The sequence below is a fragment of the Scyliorhinus canicula genome, chromosome 9 (assembly GCF_902713615.1).
Source record: "Scyliorhinus canicula chromosome 9, sScyCan1.1, whole genome shotgun sequence".
Lineage (NCBI taxonomy): Eukaryota > Metazoa > Chordata > Chondrichthyes > Carcharhiniformes > Scyliorhinidae > Scyliorhinus > Scyliorhinus canicula.
The window spans coordinates 37,890,787-37,912,162 of NC_052154.1; the positions used below are offsets into that span (position 1 = coordinate 37,890,787).

At 43.0% G+C, this 21,376-nt stretch overlaps 1 protein-coding gene across 2 annotated transcripts in view; it reads left to right on the top strand.

Annotated features, from left to right (window-relative positions):
- The window catches only part of klhdc4 (kelch domain containing 4), a 98,007-nt gene extending 81,716 nt beyond the window's left edge, over positions 1-16,291 (top strand). For both annotated transcript variants that reach the window (XM_038806524.1, XM_038806525.1), the window contains 4 exons: positions 2,329-2,407; positions 7,595-8,209; positions 11,577-11,693; positions 15,716-16,291. In XM_038806524.1, the coding sequence (XP_038662452.1) occupies positions 2,329-2,407; positions 7,595-8,209; positions 11,577-11,693; positions 15,716-15,888 (984 nt within the window). In that variant the 3' untranslated portion in view covers positions 15,889-16,291. The remainder of the gene's footprint in view (positions 1-2,328; positions 2,408-7,594; positions 8,210-11,576; positions 11,694-15,715) is intronic.
- The last annotated feature ends 5,085 nt before the right edge of the window (positions 16,292-21,376 follow it).

Genomic DNA, 21,376 nt, shown 5'->3' on the forward strand with positions numbered 1-21,376 from the left:
CCAACTGCATCCCAATGCACAGTTCTTCTGCTCCAGACCCCTGTAATTTACTAACTCATTTACTTGGTGCAAAAACCTGTTTGGGTACCTACTCTTGTGCCTTCTACATGATAATGAGGTCGAAGGCCCGCCCAAAACCCCATGCTCCTCAGACCTCTCCAATTGAGCATGAGACACGCCCCCACCCACACCGCCGACAAACAGTCCGATTGTCTAGACGGTGTCTTGTTTTATCTCCACAGAGCCGATAACATCTGCTTCCTTTCCACTCTGTTTCATGATTCCTGTGCACTCTGTTTTCCAGCGCTACCCTTGCACTTTCCACAAAGCACTTGAGAACAAAGAGGCAGACTCTTATAACAAATTGTGGTTAGGAAAACACCTGCTACCCTGAGTTATGGATCTTGCAGAGCTGTATAAATAATCTGAATCTCCCCTTTGAAAGTGCCTCAACCTGTCAATCAGAAATCTATTAGAAGGCAATGGGGCATGACATTGAATGTAAACTATGCAGATCAAAGCTTAAAGGTACAGACTTCTATACTTTAAAGGGCAGTGTAATTGAATGTATGAAAACTACTTCAAAGGTTTCTACCACTTTAAAGGGATTACTTTAACCTTCATCTCACAGATCTTTAAACCTGGCATACGGGCAGACTTTTTAAAGGGTTGAGTGGCACAATGAGGACACTTGCTCTTTATGTAAAAGTTAAAGTTTTCTCATACTACTGACTGACTGTTTAAAGGCTGTAGATGAGGAAAGCAGCCAGACGAGCACCATCCCAGGAAAGACCTGAACTCCTCCAGCTCAGCACAAGACCCCCTGAGCCTGACCTCCCATGAAGCTTCCCACCCCCCCAGCAATTGTTGGGAGGCTGACTACCACCTAGCCATCCCTCGGACTGTAAGATGCCAGGTTGGCACTCCAAGGGGTGGGGCCTGAAGGGAGTGCTGAGGAGGGAGGACTTGGGCGGGGGGGGGAGTACTAAGGAGGGGGCCTTGCAAGTAATTACGATGTGGGGTACCCTGCCAGCAATCCAGGAGGGGCTGCAGCAGCTTTTTAAGATTGTAATGCCCTTAGTGCGGAACCTGTCAGAGAGATTAGGTCCTGCCCCTCTCTGTTGTAGCGCGGACCCCCGTGTGCCATGGAATGGCACGGAAACCTGTTGAGAAAGAAAGACATTTCCAAGTGTCATAGCATAATGCTTGTAGCAATGTCGGGTTTGCTACTAGCACCAGCAGTAATCACTGGTTTTCCTGCTTGCAGGAACATTTAGTCGTGGTTCTGGAGAATCATGCCCCGTATCCATTGAATGCAGAACTAAATTTCCTTCAGTTCACTCATTGACATTGTTCAGGAATCTATGATTACATTCAACATTTTGCCAGCTGACGTAAGAGCCTAAGCAAAGGTGGAAAATGTTTTATGATAAAGTATTCAAATTAAGATGTAATTGAATTGCAGTGGTACACTGCGTTATCAAATGGGAGTATTCCAAAACTTCAGCATAATGTAGTCTCAATGTCACTGCAATTACATAGAATTTTGATGATTTTATAACCATTTCAGTATACAAATTCAATTTATTGGAAAATTCATGATTTATGTGTTTTTGAGGATTGTGAACATTCTCAGTATCCTTCAGTTCCAGAATACTGTCATAAATCATACTTCCATCTTACAGATTTAAGCAGAAAGTACAATGAAATAAGGCAGATTTAATTTCTTTACACTTTAACCTTTCTGAAATTAGCAATTTACAGATCATTAATAGTTGCCATGACATTTTGGAAGTCAGCACTAATAGTAAATTAGGGGCTAAAAATAAAGTTAGCAAATTTTAACCTGCTTTCTATGCACAGTATTTGTTACATTATACCTTTGCAGCAGGCAGGACAATCTTTACTGCAGACTTCGATCTGTCACTGTATGGAAGCCCGCTTCAGTGGGGGCAAGCGGATGAGGCTGGTCTTTCTTGTTTCTCTGTTCTGTTCCTAAGAACCGCTATTACTTTAACAACTGACATCGTAGAATTAAAATTGCAAGTAACCAATGGACATGGGGCAGTGAACTGATTGGGAATAGAGTATTCGACCTAATAAATACTTTCTTTTCATTTTAAACTATGAAGCATTTTCACAAGAAGACATTTTATTATCTAAGGGTATAAGCACACAGTTACACGTATAAAGATATTAAGATATTTTTAACTACTAACAAGCTGATGAGTATACTTGTCTTTTTGCATATTTAAAAAGGTGAATCAAGTTCAACATTTTTGAAATATTTGTTTGTAAATGATTTGTGTTGTGTTTTTCTTCCTGCAGCGAATAAAGAAAGATGTAGAAAAGGGCATTGTTTATACTGATATGTTTCTCCTGAAAAATGAAGGAAAAGAAGGTGCAGGTATGTACATATGGAGTAGTGTATTTGTTACCAGATTGGAGAAACTGTTAACTGATGGAACCACAGATCCACTCCAGTGCCTCTGCTCCATATGAATCCCTTCTAACCCGCCTCCATCTAACCCCATCAACATATCATTCTACTCCTTTCTTTCTCAAGTGCTTATCTAGGTTTCCCTGAAAAGCTATTCACCTTGGTTCATTGTGGTAGAGAGGTTCACATTCTAGCCATTCTTTGAGTAAAGAAGTTTCTCCTGAACTCCCTATTAAATTTATTGGTGAGGTTTATTAACCAGCGATTCAGCAATTCTGCAATCTTATTAATGTTTTTCTATATTTTATTGCAGTGCTTTGTATGAGCTACACCCTGATATATAGGTGTCACCTGTAAATTTTAAAAGAGTATTTTGGATTCATGAATCCAATTGATTTATATCAGTGGAGAACAGCATTGATCCTAGCACCAATCTTTGTGAAACATTAATTCCCATCTTTTGCCAATTTTGAAGACAACTTGATATTACTCATTTGTCCCCAACTCCACAAGTTCTGACCTTTAGGTTTTCATTCTAACTGATGTGCAATTTTTATACACATCAAGTTCAACATTTCAAAGGAACAAATGACAAAATATTTCAAAGCCAAAATATGCATGGAAAAGATACCAAAGCATTGTAAATTAGACATGAAAATAGAAAATGCCTGAAAGATTCAGCAGGTGCGGCAGCTGATTAACGTTTCGAGTCCATATGACTGCTTCATATGGGCTCGAAAGGTTAACTCTGGTTCTCTCTCCACAGTTGCTGCCAGACCTGCTGAGTCTTTCCAGCATTTTCTGTTTTACCCTGCATCAGTGTGTTTTTATACAGCAAAGTTTCTGGAGGCAATTCCTGCCACCTGCCAACATTAGTAACTATGCTGATCCCATACAACAGTTGGCTTCCCTGCCTCACCAGGCAACAATAAGAGCACATCACCTTTAAAAGGAAAACTCATAATTTCCTGCATGCTGATGTACTTTAGTAGCAAGCACAGGCAAACCTACCAGCTTGTCTAAGTTTTACTTGCTGGGACAATATTTTCTGGAAGACCATTGTGATATATTTTAAATGCTCAGTTTTGCTTTTAATTTCCAACATTTGTCCTTATTTATGACAAACATGACATGTTGGTATCCTTGAGTCAACCTTCACCTCCGGACTTTGTCCCATTCTACTCTGAGGAGATTTTGTTTCTTCCCCCGGGCCATTTTCCTTACCAGGATCAGATTTCTTACCATCATCAGACCACTTCTCTCCCAGCATATTAGAGCGAGACAGCTAGTCTCACTTTAATATGTGGTTTCTCGAGGTACCCGAGGCATTGGTATTTATCCCCTTCACGTTGGAGACTTCGGACGAGTGCCGTTCAGTACTGGCCTCCACAAACTGAGACCAGACAGAACGGCACACGCGGGGGTCTTCCAGGGGATCAGAGGCCCCCAGGTGCATGTCCTTTGGGAAGGATAGTACCCTGGCACTGCTGGAGCTAGCTGGGCACCCTGGCACTGCCAGCCTGGCACTCTGGCAGTTCCACCTGAGTACCATCCTGGAACTTCCAAGGTGCTTCGGTGGCAATGTCAGCTGGCAGGGACACTGCCATGGTGCTGGGTTGGCACTGCCAAGGTGCCAAACTGGCATTTTCTGTGAGCTGGTGATCGGGCCGGGGAGCTGGGGCCATCTCATAGTTTGGGGGGGATTGTGGGTTTTGTCTGGAGCGAGCGATCTCAAGTGCATTTTAAAATGGCGTCCAAATCTCTTGCTGCACTGAGGGGTTTTGCCAAGCGGATGTCTCGGTGTAGAAAACAGGGCTGCATGTGGCCTTGGCCGTGCGTTCCCCGCTGAGGCCCCTTATTTAATGCGAGTGGTCTTTTATAGCCATGTGTTTCTCGGCACTGCATGTGCCTGGAAACACGTTGCTAAACTGCTCACTGTGGAACCTTTTTCCTATTTCTTTGAATCGCGCCCTTTAAGTTCACAAAGGCTGGTTACTAATAGGCTTGTGAGACAACTCAAAGTCATTTGCCATAGTGCAACCTCTCTTAGAAACTTTATGATTTTCCAGGTGGCACCTTATTCCTAAAGCAATACTTTTTAAATTCTTCCATTAACATCAACTCGATAAAGTTTTAAAAGTCTGATTCAACCTATCAAATACCACAAACACACACTGCAGTAAAGTAGTCCAATTTTCTTTTCCCATTTCAGTTTTTATGGCAATTTTCTCAAATGACACAAAATGCAGTCCTTACTGACTTTAGGCACTAAGTGCTTTCTGCCAAATATCCTGAATCATCCTCGGGTTTTCCCAGCACACTCTGTTTGTGTAATTTAAGTTTTCCTTTGCCTAGTTCAAATTTCTCACCTCATTTTGCCTCTGGAATTCAGGTTTTCGTTTTATTCCTTTTCTCTTCTAACTTTTCTCTCTCTTTCTCTTTGGAATTCAAGGTTTTTTCCTCTTCTCGCTCTTTGGAATTCTAAAACAAGGTTTCACATTTCTCGTTCTTTTTCAAGTTCTTGCCTTTCTGACTCCGATTCCAGTTGTTTAATTTGTCATTGAATTCTAGCTAATTCAACCTGTGCTATCGGGATCACCCTTTTAGAATCTATAGCATCGCTACAGTGCAGAAGGAGGCCATACAGCCCATCAAGCCTGCACCAACCCTCCAAAAGAGCACTTCCTCCTCAGGATTCAAGTAGTGAGGCAGTACTTCAACAGCCTCTGCCTTTTTGGCTCCAACTTTCAAGTCCACTCTAATTTCTCTTCCACAGCCTTCAAATTAACCATTGTTATATATTGCAAGGCAGTAACAGGCAGGTCTTCCCTTTCAAAAAATTGCCTGAGGAACAGAAGTAGTCATGTTGACTTTTCACCGAATACAGCAGGGGTAAATGTGAAGTTGTGTTTGCTTAAACTCAGGAAAATTCCAATGTGCCCATTTTACAGCTCAGCAACATCCACCTTGACAACTCCATGTTCCTTAAATCTCCAAAAATCCCACCTGTTTCACCTGTTCAAACAGTGGACTAGATCTCACCAGTTTCCTGCTTTTAAAAAAATGTTTCCAATTAAGGGACAATTTAGCGTGGCCAATCCACCTACCCTGCACATCTTTGGGTTGTGGGAATGAGACCCACGCAGAGATGGGAAGAATGTGCAAACTCCACACGGACAGTGACCCAGGGCCAGGATCAAACCTGGGTCCTCGGTGCCGTGAGGCTGCAGTGCTATCCACTGCGCTACTTTGCCACTCCATCAGTATCCTGCTTGGCTGTTGACACAAACAGTCTTTCAAGCTCTTCGCACGTCCTGCATTGTCTCTCTTGGTGTCTCAGTCAAGCATCTGTCCCTTTTCTGTGACAACACTTTTTTAAAAATTCCTTCATGGATGTGGGTGTCACTGGCACGGCCAGCATTTGTTGACCATCCCTCATTATCCTTGAGTTGACAGGCTTGCTGTACTACTGTAGAGGGCATTTAAGAGTCAGCCACAATGCTGTGGATCTGGTGTCACATGTAGGCCAGACCAGGTCAGGGCTTAATATTTCCTTCCCTAAAGGTCATTAGTGAACCTGATGGTTTTTTCTTATTACATTTACTGAGACCAACTTTATATTTCAGATTTATTAATTGAATTGCTGTGGTGGAATTTGTACCCAAGCCCCCAGCACATTAGCCTGCGCCTTTGGATTACTAGTCTTGTGACGTTACTACTATGTCACCATCTAACCCAAAACATTTGAGAACTGTCATTTTATGTCCTGTAGTTTTTAGTTTATTTCCCCATGATTATATACATACATTGATTATATACATCTGGGCAGATGTTTAGTATGGCCACCATATTAAGTTAAAGGAAACATTTTAGACATAACCGGCCTGTAAAGTCCTGCATAACAAAATTATAAAGAAAATATTGTTGGAGGCTACTTCAACAGCACTTTTGATTTGAGATTACTACCAGATTCTCCAAATGTTCCAAATCCTGCCCAGCTATAAGGACAAGGGCAGCAGATGCATTAGAGCACCACCACAATTCAAATTCAAGCCACGTGCCATCCTCACTTGGAAGTATATCGCTGTTCCTTCACTATCGCTGGGTTAAAATCATACTACTACTATCCTAGCAGTGTTGTATGTGAACTATAGGGACTGCAGCAGTTCAAGAAGGTGGCACACCACCATCTTCTTAAGGGTAATTCAGCATGGGCAATAATTACGAGTGGGCCTAGCCAGTGACTTCCATATCCTGTGAAAATAATATTTTAAAATGTCCTGGATTTTGACAGTAGTTGGATGAAGTTTGATTGTAAGCAGTGACAAGATATTAGACATAATATTTTTTAAAAAACAACTGAAACTCAACATTTTCCTTTTGGTTTTTTCAACAGTTTTTTAATTCATTTTTTACGGATGTGGGCTTCGCTGGCTAGGTCAGTATTTGTTGCCCATTCCTAATTGCCCTTGAGAAGGTGGTGGTGAGCTGACTTCTTGAACCGCTGCAGTCCATGTGATATAGGTGCACCTACTGTGCTATTAGGGAGGGAGTTCTAGGATTTTGACCCAGCAACACGGAATGAACGGTGATATATTATCATGTCAGGGTGGCTTAGGATGGATGGATTTGGATTTGGATTTGTTTATTGTCACGTGTACCGAGGTACAGTGAAAAGTATTTTTCTACAAGCAGCTCAACAGATCATTCAGTACATGGGAAGAAAAGGGAATTAAACAGAATTCAAGAAAATACATGAGAATACATAATAGGGCAACACAATATATACAATGTAACTACATAAGCATTGGCATCGGATGAAGCATACATGGGTGTAGTGTTAATGAGGTCAGTCCATAAGAGGGTCATTTAGGAGTCTGGTGACAGTGGGGAAGAAGCTGTTTTTGAGTCTGTTCGTGCGTGTTCTCAGACTTCTGAATCTCCTGCCCGATGGAAGAAGTTTGAAGAATGAGTAAGCTGGGTGGGAGGGATCCTTGATTATAGTTAACCACATTGGCCATCTTGACAAAATGTTTTGTTTGGTTTAGGCAAAAGAAACAGTTATCCTTTATAATTCAGGATGCAATACTATTTGATATGAACTTGTTTGTTGATCTCAAAGCGACAATATATTTATCACTTGTTTTTCCTCAGACAAATGGACCTGGGTTCGCATAAACCCTACAGGAGTGAAGCCATCACCACGATCCGGATTCTCTCTGGCTGTTTCCCCCAATAATCGTGCTATTCTTTTTGGCGGCGTGTATGATGAAGAGGAGGAAGAAGATATTCAAGGAGAGTTTTTTAATGACATTTATATTTACGATATAGAAAAGAATCGATGGTATGCTGGGAAGTTAAAGGGAATCAAAGGAGAGAAAAAAAAGCGAAGACGTGGAAGAAGAGAGGAAGAAGGAACAGAAGTGAAAACTGAAAAACAAGAGTTGCAGTGTTCCACAGAAATAGTGAAAGAGGTTGTTACTGAAGATGGTACTCTCATGACTGTAAAACAGGTCATAAACAATTCTGAGGCCAAAGCAGATACAGAAAGTGAGGAGGAAGAGGAGGAGGAGGAGGGTGCTTCTGAAACTGGCCCCATCATTGAGCCATGTCCCCGGTCCAGTGCCATGGCAGCCATTAAAAATGGTCTGTTTTACATCTATGGTGGAATGTTTGAAGTGGGAGACAGACAGTTTACTTTAAATGACCTTTACTGCATTGACCTGCATAAGATGGATGAATGGAAGGTTCTGGTGGAAACTGACCCAAGTAAGCTTGCTATTTTTACTGGAACTAAGCAAAATTCATATCTCCGTTTAAACGTAACCATTCCTTTATTCTTTTGTGGGATGTGGGTGTGACTGGCATGGCCAGCATTTGTTGCCCATGCCGAATTTCCCTTGAACCGAGTTGTTTGCTAGATGATTTCATAGGACAGTTAAGAGTCAATCATATTACTGTGGGCCTGGAGTCACATGTAGGCCAGACAGGGTAAGGATGGCAGATTTCCTTCAGGGCTTTAGTAAATCAGGTGGGTTGTTACAATAATTTCATTGTCATATTTACTCAGACTAGGTATCAATTCCAGATTCATTCATTAAATGTAAATTCCACCAGTTGGTGGGATCTGAACCCACATCCCCAGAGCATTAAACTTGTCCTCTGGATTACTAATCCGGTGACATTACCACTTCACCAATTTCTTCCTCATTGAAATATGATATGAATGCAATTTGGGATGAATTTTGTTCTTGGGGTGGTTGACTCTTCACTGGCCTAAGAAAGGCTGAGCAAGCCTTCTTGGGAATAATTAGGGATCAGAAACAAATGCTGGTCTTGCCGTGATGTTCACATACTGCGAACAAATTTAAATGAGGGAAGGTGAGCTCATTATTTGTGTTGATTTGAATTTGATTTAGTGTCACGTGTACACAGAGTTGGTTTTAGTGGTTTAAGAGAATGTTGATAATGAATGACAGGATCACTTACTGCACATAATGAAAGTTTGGAGCAGCCATTTACTTGTGGAAATTGTTGTGGTAATGTTTGTTATACCAGTCGGGTAACACCGAGATTCAGGTTATCTTTCAGGATTACTGGTCCAGGATTAGCAGCAGATGGAATTCTCAGGCTCGTGTTATCTTTACAGAATATAACTACTTTCAGATGATAAAAAGGAATAAAAACACTTTTATTTGCTTTTGGGATGTGCGAATTGCTGGAAAGGCCACAATTTATCACTCATCCTTAATTGTGCTTGAGCGGGGGCAGCATGGTGGTGCAATGTTTAGCACTGCAGCCTCACGACGCCGAGGTCCCAGGTTCGATCCCGGCTCTGGGTCACTGTCTGTGGAATTTACACATACTCCCCATATTGCGTGGGTTTCACCCCCGCAACCCAAGATGTGCAGGGTAGGTGGATTAGCCACACTAAATTGCCCCTTAATTGGAAAAAAATTATTGGGTACTCTAAATTTAAAATAAAATTGTGCATGAGCAGCTGCTGGTGACCTGCCTACAACTGAGTGCCTTGCTGGACCATTTCAGAGGGTAGCTGATAACCCACATATTAGTGTGGATCTGCAGGCCACATTGGGCAAGGATGCCAGATTTTACTGCCTTGAAGGATATTAGTGAACCTGGTAGGTTTTATGACAATCCAATATATTGATGATGATTATTAATGAGATTAGCATTTAATGCCAGATTTATTCATTTAAAATAAATTTCTCTCGCTGCCATGGTGGGATTTGAACCCATGATTTCAGGTAGATGTCCAGTAATGTTATTACTATGCTCCAGTCCCATTGGGCTAAATGAATATTTAAACCTATTGTACGGTTATTATTTTTCATTTGTTACTATTTAGGGAAGTAATCCTATTACAAGTTCAAACATTGAGCAGAGACAATTGCAGAAATTGGTACTAAAACTATTAAGCATTCTATTTGATTGTTAAATGGGGAGCAACAGATTTAGACAATACACTGAAAAAAATACAGTGCGGTTTATGCCTCAATCACAATGAAGTAATTTTCAGCAAGAAAGCTTGAAATTCTTTCAAACTCCTGGATGCAAGATTTGGTGTTGTTCTCCGAAGTGCCTACACAACTGTTTATCTTACTGTGGAATATAGTCTGTTTTATTTCCAGAGGTGGCAATTTGTAAAATTTACATGTCCTTCAGCAAGCGCGTTGGGTGTCTCAGAAATTGGTAGAGATGTTTTTTTAAGTTTGCAGCTGCATTGAGAAAAAATAACTGTCAAAAATAACCTCAAAGCTAATTCTTAGGAAGTCCATTTGTATCGGGCTGTCAAATGTAGCATCTTTGTGGTTTTTAAGTTCAAAAAATCGACTTACCTTTTCTTTTTTGAGACATCTGGGGCTGAATTTTTGTTCCGAGATGGAAACAGGTTTGGAGGCAGACATGTTGACTGGTCAGCATATCAGTCTTTCAACAGTTTCCCACATTCTGTTGATTTTAGGGTAGGTGGCGTCTGCGGACTGAAGGCTACATCCCCACCAGTGCAGATTAGGATGTCTAAACTGTCAATCTGAGGACCTCTTCGCATGCTGTCTGAATTCTGCGGATGGCAGGCAGCAACCCCCGCCGCCCTCCACCCTCCCTCACTGTGACTGGAGCCTATAGATGGCTGGTGGCAGCCTCCTACCAGAGCCCAGCATGGATCTGCAGACCTGCGATGGCCACAGGCTGCAGAGAGGTTCCCATCTACAATGATGGTCTCGCAGCTGTGGCCACAATATGTTTCATACCATGTACGAGTCTTCAGGGGGTGTCTTCATCTTGAGGTGCCCTTGTGGTTCCCTACCTACAACACCAGTACCAATCTCTTCCATTGGGGCTACTGGCCCCTCAGACCCTCTGGTGCTTCCCTTATTTCCAAGCTGTAACGGTGGTCTTAATTGGATAAGGCTCCCAGACGTAGCCCGTTAATTGGGCATCTCTTCCAGGAAAACAGTACAACCAGTCCTGGGTTCCCACCCCAGAATTCAACCTGATGTCGAACCAAAATTTAGCCCCTGAATTCCAACTCCACCATGGTGTTTTCATCCACGACTTTAAATACTTCTTCCTGGTGCAAGTAACTTAATAAAATGTGACGTCTTAAAAGCTTATGAAATATCTATAGTTTTAACATCCTCATTGGCAGCATCTACTGAGCCTTCACCATCAACTATCTGCAGAATTTATGACATAGACTTGGTCTTTCAGAACTCTAGAGCACGTCTTCGGATTCATTGAAATGTTTACAAACAGGTTGTGTGTCTTCTCAGTGGAGGAGAAAGTGAGCAGGGAAAATAAATTGGAAAATTAATTATTTCCTGAAGAAATAACCTGAAGAAATTGCTGTGTGTCTGCTGTACTCCTCTCGCTTAAGGCGCAAGGCCCTGTGTCAGGCTAATATCTGACCCATTTAAATTACTTGAACTCAGAAATACAATTGCGATGAGCTCATTCAGCTGCTATACACTTCAGTGTGGGGAGAAAAATCAGATTGGCCCTGCATAATGGCACGACAAAGGTTTCTTTGGTCTAAAAAATGTCTGATTCACTTATGAAGATTTTTTAAAATCAAAGATTGTATTTTTCATTCACTTGCCTTTGTTCTCTGCAGAGACCCAGGAGTGGCTGGATGAAGAAGAGTCAGAGGATGAGGAAGAGTGTGAAGGAGCTGCTGGAGGAGAAGATGAGGAGGAGGAAGAGGAGGACGATGACAGCAGTGAAGAAGAGGGTAAATACTTTAAATAAATCTACATCGTTCTCATGTACCCAGGTGGTTCTTTTGAAAGATCATGCACGAAAAAAGAGCCATTGTGACTCCGGTAGTGCTCTTGTTTTTGTATCATGTGCCCTTTGGGTCAAACCTTACTCCAAGTTGACCACATAATCCGGGGGCAGCAGGGTAGCATGGTGGTTAGCATAAATGCTTCACAGCTCCAGGGTCCCAGGTTCGATTCCCGGCTGGGTCACTGTCTGTGTGGAGTCTGCACGTCCTCCCCCTGTGTGCGTGGGTTTCCTCCGGGTGCTCCGGTTTCCTCCCACAGTCCAAAGATGTGCGGGTTAGGTGGATTGGCCATGATAAATTGCCTGTAGTGTCCTAATAAAAGTAAGGTTAAGGGGGGGGTTGTTGGGTTACGGGTATAGGGTGGATACGTGGGTTTGAGTAGGGTGATCATGGCTCGGCACAACATTGAGGGCCGAAGGGCCTGTTCTGTGCTGTACTGTTCTATGTTCTATTACGAATGATATTTCAATGCAATACTGAGGGAATGCAACGTTGTTGGAATTTCTGTCTGACTGTTCAAGCGAATTGCACTTTTTCAGGGAAAACCAAAGGGTTCAATTGGCCTGATCAACATTCATCACTCAACCAATGTCACCGTAACAGATGAATTGGTCATTTATTTCATTTTTTGTTTGTGATGCTGTACTTTGTGCAAAATGACTGCCAGGTTGCCACTAAACCAGAGTGACTACTCTTCATTGATTGTGAAACACTTTAGAACATCCTGAGAATATGAACAGCAAGTCCTTTCTTTCCTTATAAATGCCAGTTTGCTTTTGAGTTTTTTCTATCAAAGGATTATTCTTGACGATTGAGAATTGATCAATTTCTATCGTATACTCACCAATACAATCTGTGGATAAACGTTCCAAATGACATATTACTATATTGTGGAAAAATTAAGCTTGCATGCAAAAGACTAATCATATGGGCTGAGCTCACTCCGCTGTTGACAGTGATCCGGCAAATATTAGAACCTTCTTACCTTTCCGTTTTGGGTGTGTGGGGGTGGGAAGAAGCGCTTTCTTGATGATTTGAAGATATCTTTTCAAATAATTTATTTTTGTGTTTTGTGCTGATATTTGCAGTCACTGGGCCCCTCAATGCTGAAAAATAATTAGATCAGTCGCCTTGAAATTTTTGAATTCTCAATGTATGGACGCTGATAAAACAGTTACTCAAAAGAGACGATCTTCATTGATGCTTGTACTCTGGTTTTACACTTCTCCGTATTGGTTCGGTTCAGTCTCTGTTGTCCATGTATTTGTGATACAAAACTTTGAACTGTGAGGAGGATTGTGTAGAATTTCAAAAGGATATAGAAAAGTTGGTGGAGTGGGCAGATAGGTGGCAGTTGAAGTTCAATGCAGAGAAGTGTGAGATAGATCATAGAATTATCATAGAATTTACAGTGCAGAAGGAGGCCATTCGGCCCATCGAGTGCACTGGCTCTTGGAAAGAGCACCCTACCCAAGGTCAACACCTCCATCCTACCCCCATAACCCAGTAACCCCACCCAACACTAAGGGCAATTTTGGACACTAAGGGCAATTTATCATGGCCAATCCACCTAACCTGCACATCTTTGGACTGTGGGAGGAAACCGGAGCACCCGGAGGAAACCCACGCACACACGGGGAGGATGTGCAGACTCCGCACAGACAGTGACCTAAGCCGGAATCGAACCTGGGACCCTGGAGCTGTGAAGCAATTGTGCTATCCACAATGCTACCATGCTGCCTACTGATGATGCATTTTGGTAGGAAGAGCTTGGACAGAGAATGTAAAGCATGGGGTACAATTTTTTAGGGGATGCAAGAGCAGAGGAAAGGTGTACATGTGCATAGATCATGGCAGGACAGGTTGAGAGAGCAGTTAATAAAGCATATAGTATTCTGGCTTTATTTATAGGCCATAGAGTACAAGAGCTGAACTTATAAAAGACACTAGTTGGACCTCACCTGGAGTATTGTGTGCAGTTCTGGATGCCACACTATAGGTAGGATGTGAACACATTGGAGAGAGTGCCGAAAAGGTTTACATGGATGGTTCCAGGATGAAAAATTTCAGTTATGTGGATAGATCGGAGAGGTTGGGACTGTTCTCCTTGGAGAAAAGAAGGCTAAGTGGAGTTTTTATAAGAGGTGTTCAAAATTATGAGGAGGCTGAATAGAATAGATAGGGAAAATCAGTTCCCGTTTGTAAAAGAATCGAGAATGAGAGGGAACGGACTTCAAAATGATTTGCAAAAAAGAAATCTGATGTGAGAAAAATGTTGCACACGAGCAATTCACTTCTGGAATGCACTGTTTGGAAGTGTGGTGGGGGTAAGTTCAATCGAGAAGGCATTAAAAAGGGGATTAGATGATTGATGGCACTTAGTCATAATGCTAATTTGGAGAACCAGTGCAGACATGATGATCCAAATGGCCCCCTTTTGAGCCGTAACAATTTAATAATTCTGTGTGACCGGAATTGGAGAGATGTCTATGCCATAAAATTTGAGGAATGTATTCAGCTATCTCAGACTGACAAGAATTCTGAAGTTCCCTGGTTGGAAATCGCTGATGTATGTTTTTCAGATGTTGCATCCATGTTATTTTGGGTTGAGCATTGCCAATCGGGTCTTGCATATACTAAATTTCAGTTCAGGGGCAGTCCTGAGATACAGTGGGGATGGATCTTTCCAATCTTTATTAATGAATCCCTCTGGGGTGGTACGGGAGCACAATGGTTAGCACTGTTGCTTCACCGCTAGGGACCCAAGCTCAATTCCCGGCTTGGGTCACTGTGCGGAGCCTGCACGTTCTCTCCGTGTCTGCATGGGTTTGGTCCGGGTGCTCCAGTTTCCTCCCTCAAATCCCGAAACACGTGCTTGTTAGGTAAATTGGATATTCTGAATTCTCCCTCAGTGACCTGAACAGGCGCCGGAATGTGGCGACTAGGGGCTTTTCACAGCAACTTCATTAATGATTCCCTCTAGAAGACTTGAGGTTTTGGACTCCACAAGCCTATCCTGGCTCTTTAATAGTTTTTTGAATGCTATCATTCTCTTGCTTCTCATAAAAATCACCAGCTGTGTTTCAAGGCAACTGATTGCAATAATTTAAATATCTAAAAACTGCACTTTTGGGTAATGGTTGCTGTTGCGTGTGTTTCAAGACTCATTAGATAATGAGTAAAATTCAAATCAGCACAAGATAACATTTTGCAGTTCACCATGTAAAAGCCAAACCAATGCATGGATAATTTTATCAGATTTTATTCTGCTTATTTATCAGAAATCGATTTACTAGTCCAAACCGCCATCTGCAAACATTAAAGTATTTTTAAAACAAATTTCAATAAGAGATGGTTTAATTTTTCCATTGTATGATTAGTAACATGGACTTTTATGGCAAATATTTCCAGGCCAGGTTAGATTAATTTAAGCAACAAAAAATATTAAAATTGTATAATTCATTTGTATGATCCAAAGGATGAAATTAGCACTCTACACTTTTTCCATCGCCTAGCTTTTGAAGACACTGAAGGGTTACTGCCAAACTCAGTTCTATTTCATTTAGAATTTTGGTCACAATATATTTAATGAGAATTCCTGGAATGTGAAAGCATAACAGCCTTGGCTGTCATTCAGCTTCAGGTATTTTGTCAATGCTCTTTTATGGTTGATCTGAACAACGCTCTTTTATGGTTAATATGATGCTCTGAACAATGTGAACAAAAACAGTTATACTTCATACAAGTACCATGAATGACCCCGAGGTCCACAACATCATTATTGAATATAAAGAAAATAAATATCTTTATTTTTTTCTGACAGTAAGCTTTTATTTTCTTTACCGTGACAATATTGCTCAAACCGTAACATAAAATGGGGATATATGGTGATCCCGTGGAGCGGAAAATGCTGTTGCGTTTGAGATTGAGAGACGATCTGAAATTGTTAATTTCTTTTGCTTCATCAGGAGATGACCATCCTCCAGTCCAACCAGCAGAACCGTATTCAGAGTATATGTCACGCACAGAGTCATACTGGATTCAACTGGCCAGGGATAATATGGGCCAGGATGCCAAAGAGAAAAAGACTTTGAAGGTGGCACAGGCAATGGCAAAGACTTTTTATGATGACACGGTCTGATGGTCAAACGTTGTGCAGAATTGAACTCCTCCTGCCAGTATTCATTTGTTAATATGCTGCAACTATTGCCTTTGAACTCAACTGCAAAATTTATTGTTGATTTAATTAATTGCAATCATTTTATCTTTTCTATTTTGTCAGTTTTGAAGCCGATTTCAGTCAAATTCAACATTACCGTTGCTGTATATTTTTTCCTGAATCTTAAAATTACAACAGAGGCATTAGCTTTAGTTTCTCAGCAATTCACTGTTTTACTATGATTGTATTGCTTTCTTAATGAGTTTTCAATCAAATACGGCCTGCATTTTTCTAAATTCTGAACAGAAAAGTGAAGACTATTCGGGATTGTCCCTTTCACCTTACTGTGATATAGAATAAAAATAAAAATAATCTCTCACTTGTTGATCAAGTTTAATTATTTACGTATGTATTTCTGACACAAGACTAAATGTTATAATAATAAACAGGAAATGTGATTTGCACAGAGAAGTTAAAGACAAAGAAACCAACAAGAAAATAAACTTAAATGGTATTTCAGTATTAGGCTTAACCAATAAAATATGTTATGATTCACCAATTATTGTTTCCTTTGCCTGGTGAAAAGGACGACTTCCACACTTCCTATGAACCCAAATGTATTATCCATAGAATCCCAACAGTACTGAAGGCGGCTATTCGGCCCATTGAGCCTGCACCAACCTCTGCAAGAGCACCCTATCTCGGCCCACACTCCTGCCCTATCCCCTCAACCCCATCTAAGCTGAACATCTTTGGACACCAAGGGGCAGTTTTAGCATGGCCAAACCACCTAAACTGCACATCTTTGGATTGTGAGAGGAAACTGGAGCACCTGGAGGAAACCCTCCAGACACGGGGAGAATGCGTAAACTCAAAACACAATCACCCAAGATCAGAATTGAACCTGGGTCCCTGACGCTGTTAAGCAGCGGTGCAAACCACGGTGCCACCCGTAGGAACAGAAGCGAGCCCTTTAGTCCCTTAACCCATCCTCATCCCTCTTAATACCTTGAAAACTTGATCAAATCACCCCTTAACTGTCTAAATTCCCTGTAACAAAACCCTAGTTTGTGTAATCTGCCCTCGTAATTTATGTATCTGTTCATGCCATTATAATGATCTGTGTTTGTGGGCCTCCACCTATCTTGGATCTCTACTTTTCCCAACTTTACATTATTTAGAAAGTACCTTGTTCTATTCCTTTAAGGTTTGAAATACATGACTTCATATTGAAATCCATTTCTGCAGTTTTCCTCATTCACTTAAGCTATCTCTTTGTAGTTTTATGCTTCCATCTACATTTAAATAATTTATCAAGTATCAGCCACGGTGGTAGCAACTTGTTACTGTATTTGTGTAGCACCTTTACTGCAGTAAGATATGCCAAGAATCTTCAAGTATGTTAATAAACTCCTTAATTTGCTGGTAAGTTCACTGAATATAGCACAAACTACCATGTACTCACTGGGTATCTTTTATAAGCAGTAAAACTGACAAACCCCAACTCTCAGACTATAAACTGAGTCACATTTATTAGGAAGTACAATTGTCATAAACAAACTAACATTAAAGAACAAACAGGCAATTTGCCAGCTGACAACAGTATGGTTGTTTTGAAACTGCTGGATGATCATTGAACACTCAAGTTATAAATAGCATTGGCAGAAAACTTGATTTTCAACTAATTATTATTCACCACCTGGTTTTAGAAGTAGTGTGAGCAAACAAATCAAAGAGCTGCAGTGTGAAAGTTTTTTCTATGTTTTTATGAAGAACATAAATAGGAACATTAAGCCTTTTAAGCCAGCAAAGTCTTTCAATAAGCTCATAGCTGATCATTTATCTTAGATACACTTTTTGCATAATCCCTTCATCCCTCGATTCCTTTAATATCCAAAAATCTATTGATCTGTGTCTTGGATATACTAAACAACTGAGCATCCATAGCTCTATAGGATAGAGAATTCCAAAGATTCACATCTCTTTGAATGAAAATGCCACCTTATTGTCATCCTAAATGACCAATGTCATATCCTAAGACTGATCCCTAGTTCAAGACAGGAAATATCTTCCCAGCATTACGCTGTCAACCCATTAAGATTGTCAAATGTTTAACTGACATCACCTCCCATCCTTCTCAACTTCAGGAAATGTAGACCTATCCACTCAATCTTTCCTTCTAAAACAATCTCCTCATCCTAGGACGAAATGCTCGGCAGGTCTCCCAGTACCTGCGGAGAGAGAAGCCAGGTTAACGGGCGCAATTCACCCACAGAAATTCTAAGTGTCATTTTGGTGGGGTGTTCCCCACAGGCTTTTTGAGTGAGATCCAGACTACACCCATATGTAGGGCTCGATTCTCCGATCCCCGCGCCGGAAAATGGCCGCAACCGCGCCACGCTGCCCCGATGCCAGCGCGCGATTCTCTGAGGGACGGAGAATCAGCGCCATTTGAGCTGGGGAGTTTGACACGGCGCAGGTCACGGGCCGCTGTCCGTGGCTGGGCTGCCAATTCTCCAGCCCGGATGGGCCGAGCGGCCGCACAGAAACGGCAGAGTCCCGCTGGCGCCCTTCACCCCTGGTCGTTGCCGATGGGAACTCTGCGCGAAGGGTCGGGGAGAGGCCTGGTGGGGGGGGGGGCCTTAAATGGGGTCTGGCCCGCGATGGGAGCACACTGATCGGTAGGCCGGCCTCTGCCCCCCCCCCCCCCCCCCCCCCCCGGCCTACTTTGTTGCGCGGGAGAATTCTTCAGGCCCCTTTTCAGGCCTCAACACACACCTTTTTGGGCCCCCCTTTTCAGGACCCCCTTTCACCACCACCCCCCACTGGCATTGCCAGCCTGGCTCCTGGACATTGCCTGTATGCTAGGATACTATCCTGAACCCCCACGCTATGCCGACACGCTGAAGAAGTCCCCCGCGCATGTGCGGGTTGGCGTGGCACCCATTTGGCGCCGGGAAGAGAGTATGGTGTGAACCGCTCCAGTGCCGTGCAGAATCAGTTGTCCCCACGCCCATTTTGCACCGTCGTGAAACGCAATGGCGCGAACACTTAGATTCCATTTTGGAGAATCGCAGCCGTCGTCTTTTTTGGGGGACTTGGGGAGTTTCTCATCGTTCTAGCCAAGATTTAGAAATTTTTTCAGCTGTGGCTACTGAACTTGCCAGTAAGACCGGCACTTCAGGTATTGAGGCGTCCCCTTTTGGGCCCCCCTTCATCACACACACCCCCCCTCCCCCACTGGCATTGCCACCTGGCTCCTGGGCATCGCCTATGTGCCAGGGTACTATCCTCTCCCTGACCCTGGTGGTGGGGGTCCAATTGCCTCAGACTCCAAGTGGTCATCATGCCTTGTCTCAGCTTGTGGAAACCAAGACTAATCAGCGGCCGGTTGAGGCCTTAACGATGTGACTCCCGGAAAAGAGGTGAATATGGCCTCAAATCGGCCATGCATATTTAAATGACCCTAATTAATAATTTAAATATGATTATAAGGGTGTGATCCCGTTCATGCCACGAGTCAAGTGACTTGTCAGCGGTTTTACAACCGCTGAGATGCCCGATTTGGGCGCCTCCTGCGCATCACCTACAAGCCCAGATCGACACCGGGTGCGATGTGTAGAGTTGCGCCCCATGTTTCAGGACTTGTGACCCTTCAGGATTTAATTGTGTTCCACCTCCACATTCTTGCCCTCTCACTTAACATGTCCATATCCTTTTGCAACCACTATATCTTCCTCACAGCTTACTTTTCCAGCAATCTTTCTTGACCCAAGTCACTGAAATAGGATGGGATTTTCCCAAAGATTTGTCAGGCTCTGTCTGAACACTGGCATGTCACTCTCCAGAAACAGCTGAGTTTTCAAACTGCGTGTAAAATAAACTTCCATGCCAGCACGCCCCCCCTTTCCCCACAGACATACAGAACCACCCCCCGTTCCACGACAGAAGTACTGGAGGAAATCTTCCCTTCTCCACCACCACACGGGTATCACCGAGGGGGTGGTCTTCCCCCATCACCGTTGCAGTACTGTGGGCACTTTCCCCTTCACAGTCATAGCCCCCCCCCCCCTCCTTGGTCACAGCCATTGCCATCCCCGTCACAGGCATTGGCTGCCTCCGTCCACCCCCCCCCCCCCACCACCCATGAGGGGGATGACCGCTCCCCCCCCCCCACCCCAGTGGGGCTCCCCAGAGGCCTACCCCTGGCATAGTAGGGGGGCTATACTTACCATGGAACCCCTGGCAGGTTCCCAATGACAGATTCCCATTCTTATATAATTTGTAAACATTGCTGTCGTCACGTCAACGAGGTATGAATATTTAGTCGGGAAGGATCATGTAGCTGAGCCCTTGGAACCTCATTGCCTCACTGGCGAGGGGAGGAGGGAAATCAGGAAATGAGATCTCGCCGGCGTGAATCTTGTTTCCCGACTCTCGTGGGATTTTATGTTAACGCCGCCATTTTAAGCCCTCTTGTAGATTGGAAATAGCTGAGGCCCAGGCACTGACTAATTGCACTTGCCAGCCTGAAATGGCCTGTTTATTCCCACTGTTTGTTTTCTGTCATCCTTAGTCAAAGCTAATATATTACCCTCAATCCCATGAGCCCACATTTTGAGTAATAACCATTTTGTATAAGAAGTGTTCTGATGGGCGGCACAGTGGTTAGCACTGCTGCCTATGGTGCTAAGGACCTGGGTCCGAATCCCGACCCCTCCACACTATGTGGAGTTTGCACATTCTCCCCGTGTCTCATAAAATCATAGAATATACAGTGCAGAAGGAGGCCATTTGGCCCATCGAGTCTGCACCGGCCTTGGAAAGAGCACCCTACCTAAACCCACACCTCCACCCTATCCCAGTAACCCCAGTTAACCTTGTTGGACAGTAAGGGCAATTTAGCATAGCCAATCCACCTAACTTGCACATCTTTGGACTGTGGGATGAAACCCACGCAGACACGGTGAGAATGTGCAGACTCCCCAAGCCGGGAATTGAACCTGTGACCTTGGAGCTGTGAAGCAACAGTGATAACCACTGTGCTACCGTGCAGTCCCACGTCTGCTTGGGTTTCACTCCCACAACCGAAAGATGTGCGCGGTAAGTGGATCGGCCTCACTAAATTGCCCCTTAATTGGCAAAAATTATTGGGTACTCTAAATTGATTTTTAAAAATGTGTTCTGATGAATGATCGTCTCAAACTGAAACATTAATTCCTTCTGTCCGAGAATGCTGCCTAACCTGAACCTTTCCAGTATATTTTGGTTTTGTTTCAGATTTCCAACATCCACACCATTTTGCTTTTGTGTAGGGGTTACAATTAGACTGGAGTTCCACAGGAATTCTTACTGGAGCTACTGTCTGACGCACGATCAATTGTACAAAGACTAAGGGTGGATACAACTGTGGCTTTATTGCAGTAAGATGTGTGGCCTCCTGCTGCAGCTGGTGAAATGGCTGCCTAAT